Source organism: Xyrauchen texanus, chromosome 29, assembly GCF_025860055.1.
Source record: "Xyrauchen texanus isolate HMW12.3.18 chromosome 29, RBS_HiC_50CHRs, whole genome shotgun sequence".
In the NCBI taxonomy this organism is placed as follows: domain Eukaryota; kingdom Metazoa; phylum Chordata; class Actinopteri; order Cypriniformes; family Catostomidae; genus Xyrauchen; species Xyrauchen texanus.
The window spans coordinates 11,559,322-11,572,379 of NC_068304.1; the positions used below are offsets into that span (position 1 = coordinate 11,559,322).

General features: G+C 36.8%; 1 protein-coding gene across 2 annotated transcripts in view; it reads right to left on the reverse strand.

The window, feature by feature from the left end:
* The window catches only part of LOC127622892 (amyloid beta precursor like protein 2-like), an 86,459-nt gene extending 74,514 nt beyond the window's left edge, over positions 1–11,945 (reverse strand). The window contains exon 1 of one of the 2 annotated variants that reach the window (XM_052097027.1): positions 11,701–11,945. In XM_052097027.1, coding sequence (XP_051952987.1) covers positions 11,701–11,772 — 72 coding nt within the window. In that variant the 5' untranslated portion in view covers positions 11,773–11,945. The remainder of the gene's footprint in view (positions 1–11,700) is intronic. The other variant, XM_052097028.1, reaches the window with a different exon arrangement.
* Between the last annotated feature and the right edge of the window lie 1,113 nt (positions 11,946–13,058).

The window sequence follows — 13,058 nt, forward strand, 5'->3', positions numbered from 1 at the left end:
AACCTGCTTTTGGTGTCCATCTAAACATACTGACTGAACCGTTTGCTCAACAAATGTGATCAACTTGTGTCCACACTCAACAGCACCACTCAGTGCATTCTGTTATAACTGCTAGTTTTAGTTTGTATGTTCAGGATTTAAAATGCATTTCACTGTATATATGACAAGTATTCAACTACTTGTGCACTTCCCTACTAGGAAAACCAGGCTTTATCTACAAAAAAAAAATAAATGCTTTAGTCATTCCATAGCCAGATAAAGGCTGATAAAGTGCATAAGGTACACAAGCACTTCTGAATGAATACCCCCGCTCCTAGAATTCAAATAAAAACCACATCACAGGAGGGGCTACAAGTCAAAGCCTGAGCGGGATTCAAATGAGGCTAACAACCCCTTAGTCATCTCCCACACAAAATTTACAAAAGCATTTGATCATGTAAATTAACGCAACACCATGCATACTGGAGTTTTGTTTTATTCCCCGATTCATTTGCTGCCACTCCTACTCGAATAGAAACAAGAAATTTGATAGACAGCTGAAAAAATATGAGGTGGTCTAGATTTTCGGTGCTGATTTCAGGAGAAAATCTTTAGCTGAAAGCATAATCATATCAACTAAATAAATACTTGAGCAGTATGTGAAACAGTATGCAGTGTGTGCATCAACAAACATTTCAAGCTTTAGTATGCTACACTGTTGTCACATGATCTTGTTATGTTGCCAGTTAAATTCAGAATTCATCTCTGAAAAAATACTGTTATTTGCATTTTGGAAACAAGTTTGTATAAAAATGCCACACCATTTAAGAGCTTAATTCAAATAATGAGTAAAGAAGTGAAGCTAAAATAAAAGTGTCTTGTTGTGATTGTAAGAGAACATGCTCCCGAATAAGTTAGCAAATGTTTTATTCATTTGTGAACACATGCAGGGAGATGAGTCACAACCCATCCGAACACAACTACTGATGCAGGCAATGAGCAGAAAAACTACACACACACCAAAATCAATCATGTTTTCCAAAAAGCAAACCAGCCATCTGTATGGCGCAGCTAAAAGGATAGTTCACGGAAACGTGAAAATTCTGTCATAATTTACACCAAACCTGTATGCCTTCACTTTTCTTCAGAGGAATGCAAAAAGGGGATGTTAGACAGAATGATAGCCTCAGTCACCATTCACGTTCATTGTATAAAAAAAAAAAAAAGTGATTGATGACTTCTGCTGTCAGTTCCTAGCATTCTGCCAAACATCTTATTTTGTGTTCCATGCAATAAATGGGACTGAATGTCACACGGGTTTGAGACATACGGAATGAGAGAGTTGATGACAAAATTTTCATTAAAGGATGAACTAGTCCTTAAAGGTGGAATGGGATGCATGTATTTGTGCTAAATCCTGCAAGATGTGACCATTACTGTGGGTCTTTGATGGCTGAGATTCTAAATTTGTGATGAGCCATGCTGTGGGAGGTAAAAGTGCCTCTCCCTGTCATGCTCTCAAACACAAAGGCGACTGAAAATGCACAGGATAAATTGAGCGAACATGGCGCCCAGGAGACGAAGATTCAGATATATCGTGCTAGCAGGGTTTGCCTGACGAGCTCACTAAATTTAACCTCCTCTCATGCAGCCGGTCCTGATGAGGGACCTGAAACAGCAGACATGACACAGAGGAGGAGATAAGACGGATGATAGAGACACAAAGAAAGCAAGAGGCTAAGAGCGGTTTTATCAAAAATAAGATGTGCCTTGATGTATTTTGAATCAGTAAGGTACAGAATAGATTAGGGCTGAACAATTAACTGAAATAATATCAAAATTGCAATATGAAGAGGCCTAAGTAGCTCAGTGAGTACTAATGCTGACTACCATCCCTGGAGTCGTGAGTTCGAATCCAGGGCGTGCGGAGTGTCTCTAGCCTGGTCTCCTAAGCAACCTAATTGGCCCAGTTGCTAGGGAGGGTAGTCACATGGGGTAACCTCCTCATGGTCGTGATTAGTGGTTTTCGCTCTCAATGGGGCGTGTGGTAATTTGTGCGTGGATTGCGAAGAGTAGCATGAGCCTTCACGTGCAGGGAGTCTCCGTGGTGTCAAACACAACGAGCCACGTGATAAGATGCACGGATTGACTGTCTCAGAACCGGAGGCAATTGAAACTTGTCCTCCACTACCCGGATTGAGGCGAGTACCCCGCCACCACGAGGACCAAGTAAGTGGGAATTGGGCATTCCAAATTGGGGAGAAAAAAATAAATTGTGATATGACCCATTAAAAGGCCGTTGTCAACTCCACTTCAAACAACAGATACGTCCATGCCTTCTGTTTTCAAAATAAAGGCTTAAGGGTATACTGGGACTGCATAGTAAATTAAGAAATTATTTAAGCAACAGATTATTATTAAATAATATTATTATTATTATTATTATATAATATATTTCTATACCAATTTCTTAATTTACTATGCAGTCCAGTATACCCTCAAGCCTTTATTTTGAAAACATTCAAAATAAATAATATATTGCAACAATATAATATTCAAGTTGACTGGGTTTAAAAAAAAATTATGAATAGTAAACGGACCCTTTTGCAATTTTTTGCTAAATAATAAACAAATTTAGACTTTTTGTCCAAATCGTTCAGCCCTAGTCCAGATTCCTATTTGTAAGACCCCGTTAAATCATAATTGTAGTTTTGTGGCATTTAGTCCATGTCTGTTAGTTTAAAGGTCATGGATTTGAGGTCTTTAAATATGGAAATCTGAAAATGGGCAGTGGACAATGGGCTGGACAGCAAGAAGTTAAACACAGCAGAACACAGATTTTGCCCATAAAAATACAACCATTCAAATTGTGTTCTTATTATTTAGAAATTTAAAGTAATGTGGAAATTGTCTTATGGTGTGACTATCCTCATGAACTGTGATATACCAAAAAATATTTAACTGAACAACGTGGATAGAAAATCAATCGAAATATGTTGCCATTTTCTTATCGGGGCCTATTTTCCAAAACTCTAAATTTTTCCCCCAAAATAATGAAAAAATGCTACACTTTATGTATTTTGTGACTCAAAGTCGATTTTTAAATCGTCAATCTCTTGGGGACACTCAAAAATGCTAGTCAGGACTCCAACAATTAGTAGTCTAAATAAGACATTTTGAAGCTTGCACATTAAGACAAGGGAGGATTTTACCTCCTACTATTAATTAAACTTGTAAATGTTTATGTGGAACTGCAGCCAATGTTCTTTATTCAGTCCTGCAATGTGGCACAAAGATTTGCATCAATAACAATCATAAAATAAGTAAAGGCTATACATACAATATTTACATATAATGTCACTGACCTTCCATATGAGAGTCTTACTGTTGTCTCAAACGTGCGTATGTGCGTAACAGCGTGAATTGTATGTGATTAGTGGACACAAACACCATCTAAAACTACTTTAAACATCACTTTCATGATATCATATTAATTGAAAGAAATATTATATTATCTTGCCTTTAAAAAATATACAAACTAAATATCAAATCTTAACCTAAAGGGAAAAGTTAATGTCCATGTCAACTACCCAAATGCTGAAATGATTTCTGCCATTAGTGTGTCAGTATTTAGGGCAGGGTAATATCAATGGTTCAGTCACTATAGTGATAAGTCAGGAAGTGTGTCACTGACTGAGGTACAGATCACATTCTTGGCTTACACGAATGAGGGCGCGGCTATCAAGGTGTGCTTGCGCGCATGTATGCATCATTTCAGTAATGGAGGGGTGGAGCATCTTTAGCAGGCTAGCATGTTCTCCTCTCCCCTGAGTTTGTCTTACAACTAAGAGGATTTGTGGAGACAGAGCGGCTGGTGAAATAGCTGAAAGTGTCTCTCTAAGCACTAGGCTTTCAGCTCACAGGATGAGCAGCAGGGCGGTGCCAACATAGCTCAGGCTTTATGAAACAGGAAATGGATGACACGACCATCGCTGAGTAACACAGATACCTGTAATCCAACAATACAGCTCTAGCCACACCTGTTATAAATTTACATTTAAGTATTTTACAGACACTTATCAAAGACAACTTACAGTATTTTAGTATGTGCGTTCCATGGGAATCCAACATATGACATTGGCGTTGCTAACGCCATACTTGGTAACTAGGCATGGATTCACAAACGAAAAAGGATTTTGTGATTAACTGTTATGATTAAAACCCAGATGTTGATCTTTATTTGAAAGACACAAATATTGAAAGGATTGATCTTTTACTCTATGCCAGGGTTGCTCATTACGTCAATCGCATCGAGAAACAACGAGAATCTTAATATTTCACTTTGGTACAAGTGTTCACACTCACTGATCTTAATTAGATAACTTTATTTGCTTTAAAAATATTAATGTATCATAGTTGTTTAGTGAACACCAGTAATCATGTAGCTCTGGGTTATGTTTCATTCCTTTTTAACATTTCTTAAAGTTTACTTGAATACCTGATACTGCTGTTAAAAATTTCAAGCACTGTTTTCTTAATGTGTATCTTTGTACTTTTGTTAAAGTATTTGTTCTATTGATTGTAATAGGGCTATATGATGATATATATGATCAGCCACAACATTAAAATCACCTGCTAATATTGTGTAGGTCCCACTTGTGCCGCCAAAACAGTGCCAACCCACATCTCAGAATAGCATTCTGAGATGATATTCTTCTCACCACAATTGTACAGAGCGGTTATCTGAGTTACTAGTAGACTTTGTCAGTTCGAAGCTGTCTGGCCATTCTCTGTTGACCTTCTCATCAACAAGGCATTTCCATCCTCAAAACTGTCGCTCACTGGATGTTTTTTGTTTTTGGCACCATTCTGAGTAAATTCTAGAGACTGTTGTGTGTGAAAATCCCAGGAGATCAGCAGTTACAGAAATACTCAAACTAGCCCATCTGGCACCAACAATCACACCATGGTCCAAATCACTGAGGTCAATATTATCCCCATTCTGATGGTTGATGTGAACTGAAGCTCCTGACCCATATCTGCATGATTTTATGCACTACAGCCACATGATAGCTGATTAGAAAATTACATGAATGATTGTTGGTGCCAGAACATTTTTTTGATGTGTAGTACAGTTATTTGGAGCTGGATTTTGGACCAATGAGAGTTTAACGTGGGCGGGGCTACAAATAGAAACCAAACGATTGACAAAATGACCTGTTGCATTTTTCAAGTTGTGCCTGTATGCAGTGTTACACGTTTGAGAAATAATGTTGTTAGTCAAATATAAATGAGACTGTGGTAAATAAACAGAAGCAAAGGCCAATGCTTGGTTTGAAGTATACAGTAATCCTGATTTTAACGTCAAGAGAAATGCACAATGTGATATTTAACGTCTGCTCTTTAACCTGGTTGTCCGTCGTTGTGTCAGGTAAACATATATGCAGTTATGTCCCTCTAGGTCCACATGTTGGTCAGGCTATTTGCACAAATTCAGAGCTCACAATAGCCCCTCGGCAGCATCCATTCATCCCTCTGGTGTGAGCATGCTATTAACAGCACTCCTAACACATCCACACAAAGACGTCTGCATACAAATGGCTTGTATGCCTGCAAAGGCTGCAGACGCAATCCACCCCGAAAACAAACCACACACACACACACCCCCGCAAACGTTCACGCATACACAAAGCTATTCCGTATGGTAAACCTAACACAGGTGTGACATGCAAAAAATGCAGAATCCTGCAATGGTGTCAGCGCATTGACTTCAACATGTACTTCAGTAAAATGTCAGGGCTGCTTGACAAAATCAGAGTCTTATTTGGCTTGATAGATATGGACAGAATCAGCAACGCTCAAATGTTATTCAACGCGAAATGGCAATTGCAAACCATTTTTGACGTATTTCCAAATGAAACAAGATGTTCAATGTGAGGAAATATAGGACAGAGCTTGATTTTAACCATTGGATGTTGATTAGATGGTGAAAAGTGGGTGTTCCTTACTGGTATGGTGGTTTGAAAAAAAGAGGTCTTGGTGACGTTAGCAACCAAGCAAGTAATTTCAGAGCAGCGAGTTATTACATTTTGATGGAAGATTACAAACAATGTTTTCTCTTTGGAATAGTTTAAGTCAATGACAATTATGCAAAATAAGACCAGTAATGTGTACTAATGAAGTAAATTAGGTTAGATTTCATTATTTCTTGTAATCATAACAAGAGCCTGCATAAACAGAGCAAAGTGGACTCTCGTGCAAGCTGTAAAAGAGACAATGCTTAAGTTTACCATTTCAGAGCAAAGGAAAAGAGCACAGGGCTTATAGCTTGTGTTATTCTCGAAAACCAAGCCTGTGATTTATGCTTTGCATATAATAAAAAAATGATTTGGTGCCAGTAAAATTCCAGCAAGACTGTGTTGCATTAGTTGGCAATGTGCTACATTGGCCAGGAATGAGCTTTGCTTTGGATACTTTGTTTAAACTAATTAAAATGACTAAAACTATTTAAGAGAAACAGGCATTAGACCATTTTACCCTGAATGTTAATTTCCACATTAGACAACAATAAGGTGAGGAAAATAAGCTAACTCAATTCATAGTGCCAATGATGGGGCAGATGCACCAGCAAAAATGACACTAACAAGAGACTTTCTTTTAGAAAGAATCTTCTAAGACAGCACCTTAAAGGGATAGTCACCCAAAAATGTAAATTCATCATTTACTCACCCTCATGCCACCCCAGATGTGTATGACTTTCTTCTGCAGAACACAAATTATTTAAAAGAATATTTCAGCTCTGTTGGTAAATGGGTGCAAAATTGACACTGCAAAAAGCTCATAAAGGCATTATAAAAGTAATCCATATGACTCCAGTGGTTAAATCCATCTATTCAGAAGAGATATGCTAAGAGTGAGTGAGAAACAAATCAATATTTAAGTCCTTTTTGGCTTTAAATTCTTCTAACTGCCATGTAGAGGGCGATAGGTGATAATGTGAATTACCATAAACACATCAAATATGTGTAAGTGATCTGTTTCTCACACACATCCATCATATCGCTTCTAAAGACATTGATATAACCACTGGATTCATATGGTTACTTTTATGGTTTACTTTTTCCAGACTGAGACTAAAATGGTCGCAAATGTGACCAAAAATAAATGATTGCGACAATCATTTAAAATCTATTCACCATTGACGACAATCAGGTGTGCTTTCATATGCGGTTTCGTCAAATATCATCTGTGAGTTTTTTAAAACATCTTTAGATCGCCAGTGTCTCACGCTTCTTTTCACCCTTTCTGCTTGTTGTTGCGTGCAGCTCGCTGGCTGCACGCAACAACAAACACAGTGCAAGCCATGATGTCCGATTTATGAACAATGACTCTTTGAAATGGGTCTTTATAATGTATCACACAACAAGAACTCGTTTGAAACCAGGCGCTCAGGGTAGCAGTTTGAATTCGAGTCACTTTCTCAGCGAATCAGCCATCAGTGAGCTCACAACTGAGAGCGCAGACATTTCAAAATAGTAGTCCCATGTGTATTTCGGGCTTGTTTATAAGTCGTGTGTTATGTACCTAATCAATTTTTTCCTAGTAATTATTGATTGAGATTGGAGTAGAACAATAAACTGCATCTGGGATTTCATTCTATTTGCCTCTTAAAGTCTCTGTTTGGGGCCAACTGGTAACAGTAAAGAAAGACTAAGATTGTTTTAATTTTATACATGCATACACACACATTTGTATACTATGTAAAATCAATTTAATATATACACACATACATATATATTTATATATATACGTATATGAGAGTGCATATCTAAAATTTATTTTACATAGTATACAAATATGTATTTTATATATAAATTATTTATTTATTTGTGATGCGAGATCCAGCTTTTGATACTTAGGACCATTGAGGGACTATTACACATCTATTACACAAGGTGCAAACATTCACTGATGCACAAGATGATAGCACACTACTACTGTAAATGCATTGATACTATGCTTAAGTAAATATCTGCATGTACATTCTGAAGGGTAATACTCTAATAAAAAATTATTATCCCTTATATTTGTATAAATTATGAAAGGGGTGTGAAAATGATGCGACAAAAGGGCAAAACAAATTTGTGCACTCAGATATACAGATAATATATATATATATATATATATATATATATATATATATATATATATATATATATATATTAAACACTGATTAATGAGTTATCAGCTGTCTTTTCTTTGGCTTTCTATCTTATTTTTGAACAACAATCTAAATCAAGCAATTCTGTGATGTGGCAACAAAAACAGCCATTTTAATGTTTCATAAATGTTTCAGTTTAGGAGCCAATGGCTCCTTAGTAATTTTTTTGGTCTGAAACCCTGATTTGTGTTCTGCAGAAGAAAGAAAGTCATACACATCTGGGATGGCATGAGCAAATGCTGAGAGATTTTTCAGGTGAACTATCCCTTTAACTGTCAGTTGATTTCCATAGAGTTTGCCATTAGCATGTTGCTAAGCTAAGAACACAATGCTCTAATAAACCTAAAATAACAAGGCACACAACAATCTTGGGAATAATAGTCCATTTTATTGATACTTTTTAATATAAAATTTTAAATCTACTTCCTCTAAAACATCTTTTTCATGACAAAGAACTCAAGTTGATCACATGGGAATTCAATATATTGTTTCCAAAAGTTGAGGTGCACTGAAATCAACTCTATACTGGCACATTACTGACAAGCACAACCCACCCTCAGTCATTTTCAATTCAATTCACAATTCATGGATGATTTCACATTTCCTAGCGCAACTGATAGCAAGTGCATTGCATGAGCAATCTACGAGAAAGTAAGCGCGTTCACATAAATAATGGCGAGTGCTATTCGGAGATTACATTTTCACCATTTACTCTACTGATGGTTAGGTTTAGATTTGGGTTCTGGGCTAAAGTTAATAAAATATGTGATCCAGTTGATAGTATTGCATCATTACCAACTAAAACAACTTGCTTTTGGCACCACTCCGTGGCCATTTCACTCAGAAACTGGAACATACACGTGCCCACAAACCTTCAACAACACTTCCAGATTCAGCCATTGGACGACTGTGATTGAATTTCTGTAAGCACAGACCCATTTCAGCAGCAAAACATTCAAAATAATGTTGCCAAATCCACAGTGTGATCAATCTGAAGAAATTATGGTTAAGCCCACAAAGGACAGATGCGATGCTGCCTTTGAATTTCGCAAAAAGAAAGTATCTTAAGAGTACAACATAATCATGCCGCCTACTTTGGAAAAGGAGGTGTTAAAATCCTTGTGTATCTTACACCTGCAACTCACTAGGTTTTGGACTAGAGCAAATATGTCATGGTTATTTAACAGGGACTTGCGCACAGCTGAGTGAACAATAAAAGCCAAATGCAAGCTCACACCGGCCTCACTGAGCTAACAGAAAAAGAATCAACACCCAAAGAGACAACCCAATGTGATTAACACATTCTCTTTGTCTCCCAACAAATTAAAAGGACACCTTGCAAAAAAAGAAAAAAGGAGGTAATAATTCCCTTCACATACAGTAAGAAACAGGATTTTTCAATTGGATGGATGTTTAGGAACTGAGAGCTCAGGGCTGCGCAGAACCTCTGCAGAATGTTCCGGACTGGACCTAAATCTGGTCTGAGGTCAAGGAGACTCACCAACTCAGCACCCCACTCCTGCTGACAGGTAACAACACAATGCTATCCAGATACACATCTCTCACCACATTCCTCCTCCCAAAATATAACATTTTATCATGGAAATCTTACACCCAAAGAAAGTATCAGATAATCACAATGAAGGATGCAAGGAGTCCAATGTGTAGCAAAGAAAAAAGCAGTGATATCAGAAATGGGATAGGCTCTGAATATTGATCTAATTGTAAAATGATTCCTTGATTTCCATCCGTAATGCTGAACTGTACATATTCATGAACATCACTGCACCACCCAATAGTGGTGAGTCACATGCAGCTCTTTTCTCCCTAAATGCATCAATTAGGCAAGAACACAGAGAGATCATTTTAGAATTTATTTCAGTGCATTGACGCCATTATAATGGCAGCAATAAAGAATCGCTCCATAATTAGTTGAATCATGCCTAAGGCTGAGCTGACATCTTATTGGAAGCGCAGGCTGTCAGAGAGGAGTGGAATATTGGCACAAATATAAAAGCACCAGATTGCGTCTACAACCAGGGCAGCCAGGAGTAGGTACAGTTTAAAACAAACTGCAGAGACAAAAAGAGCAGGTCCCCTCCAATGTAAGGTGTGTTTGAGCCTCTTCAATGCAACCCCAGTTATTTGACCTACTTTAATATTTGCATTTTCTTACCAATGACTGACATGTTTCACAATATTGAACACGTTTTCTTTGATACAAGTCCTTTAACATCCCAAGAGCACTTTATCACCGAAAGATTGCCATTTTGAGAGATGCGGCTGATCAGACCAAATACCTGAAAGCTATTCCAGGTGTATATTATGTATGCGTAATGGTGTATGTGTGTAGTTATTTAAAGGTAAATTCAAATATTGTAAGGCCTTAGTCTAAGGTTGATTTTTGACTGTTCATCTTATTTCATTTCTATGCGGTCACAGTCATATCTTCAAAAAGCAAATGTGCAACTAGCACTTCAAATCCTCAGAGGGACAAAAACAATTTAAAAGGTCCCCTGCAATAGAGACATCAAAGACAAATGTGTGAGCTCTTCTAATGTACAATTCTAGCTTCAATGTTGATGCAAAATGTATAAAAAAAAATTTAAAAAATCTCAGAAACATTAGTTCCATTAGTTAACATTAGTTAGTGCATTAGGGATCATAAACAATGTATTTTTACAGCATTTATTAATCTTGGTTAATGTTAGTTAATAAGAATACAATTGTTCATTGTTAGTTCATATACTGCATTAACAAACAAACTTTTGATTAAAAAAAAAATTGTATGTAAATTTAATAATAATCAGGATTAATAAATGCTGTAAAACTATTGTTCATTGTTAGTTTATGTTAACTAATGTTGTTAACAAATAGAAGCTTATTTTATTACCAAAATCCCAAAGCATCCCTGGGTGTCTGACCTCATTAGAGGTTAAGAGAAGATTTGGAAGTATCTAGATGTTCAGAAAGACCTCTGTCTTCATACTTAAAGTGCACATTCAGATTAGCTCCAGGGAACTTTAAACAGACATGAGATAATCAATGTTGTTGTTCATTGTTAAAGTTTTCCAATCAGAAAGACAAATAACCATAAAAGATAAACTCAAATTAAACTGTGACGACATTTAATCCCCACAGTTTGACTGGAGACAGAGACATTGTTTTTCCTTTATCTCAACCAGCTTTGGTAACCCAAACATGGATAATTACGTATGGTTTCGTGCAAAATTGAAATGTTTTCTCTGTTCTGACATTCAGTTGGCATAAATAATAATAATAATAATAATAATAATAATAATAATAATAATAAATCATATAATGGGACGTTTTCCAGATTCAGACTAATGGTTTTCCAGATTGAGCACTTGAATAGCAAATTTGTCCTAATCTAGGAATATTGATTTCAGGGGTCAAATATCAATACAGACAATGTGAGAAACCCAGAGCATTATGAAGCATGCGCTATAAATGAGGTTGAGATAATAGCGCGCACATACCTCAATGTAACCGGCCAGGCTCGGAACCGCGATGGCCAAAATGAGCACAGATACGGCAGGGACTAAACCCATCTTCCTCGGCTGGTCTGTTCTGGGATTTCGTTGAAATGATCCCGCTGTGGACTCTTACACGTGGTTATCAAACAGAAATCTGCTCTGTAAATGGTCCTCGGGTGGCTGTTGTGTCTCTCTCGTGCGTTTTCCCTACTGCGATTGTGTCACGCGCAGCGCCAGCAATAAATGTTGCGCGTCTCCGCCTGCCGCGAGATCTCCAGCGCTAAAACAAGATCAAGCGCGCCACCGGCCGTCTGAAACTGGACCTACCGGAAGTGAAGTCATCGTGCTGTCATTCAATGAAGGATACATATGTCCTAACTGGGTGTGTACACCTCTATTGACTGTTATGAAATAACAAATAACGTTGACAAAAAATGTTCTGCTTGTCAGATGACCTGAAACTCTCTTACACTGATTTTTCACTATTTTTGGGTCATTCCTGTTATCTAGTATGAACACGTCTGTGCAATATAAGGACAGTTTTGTATAAATGGGAATATCAGATTTTCTGGCACAATGAAATCTGCCCTATGAATGTGTATCTCTCGTTCAAAATGTGATATATGGCCATAAATGAACATTAAGGCCTATATACATTTATAGTTGATATATTTGAGCATATACAGTATGTAGATATTAATATTCCACTTGTAGGCTATTTGGGGGAAATACATAGGTTATATGTTACATTTTGTACTATTTTTAAATATATTCCATACATGTGCAGGTTTGTGACTTTTTTTATATCACTGAAAACCATTTCATATATGTGTTTTACATACCCAGGGTTGGGAGGATTACTTTTGAAATGTATTCCACTATAGATGACAAATGTAATTTGTAACATATTCAGTTAGATTACTTAAAGTCAATAACATATTCTAAATACTTTGGATTACTTCTTCAGCACTGGTAGATTTATTCACTTGTTTTGACTATAAAAACTCTGCCAGTACAGTAAGACAAAATACACATGTTAAAATTACATTCTCTGAAAAACCTAAATATCAAAGGTCTTACTAGAAAAAAGAAATTATGATCCAACGGGAATATTCTTGATAAAAAGATATGATCGTGTCTGGTAACATGTGCATGTAAAATGGCTAGAAATAGCATTTTAGCTTAGCGTAAATCTGACAATTTACACAAGGTTTATTTCTATTTCTTCTGCTCCAAACTTCTCTGTCTGCTCGTATGAATGTAACACATCATAAGAAAGTGTTTCACTGCTGTTCAAATGCACTTTGGATCACATCATTTTATGTATAAATGTTTTCCTTCTGAAAGGACTAAATATTAAA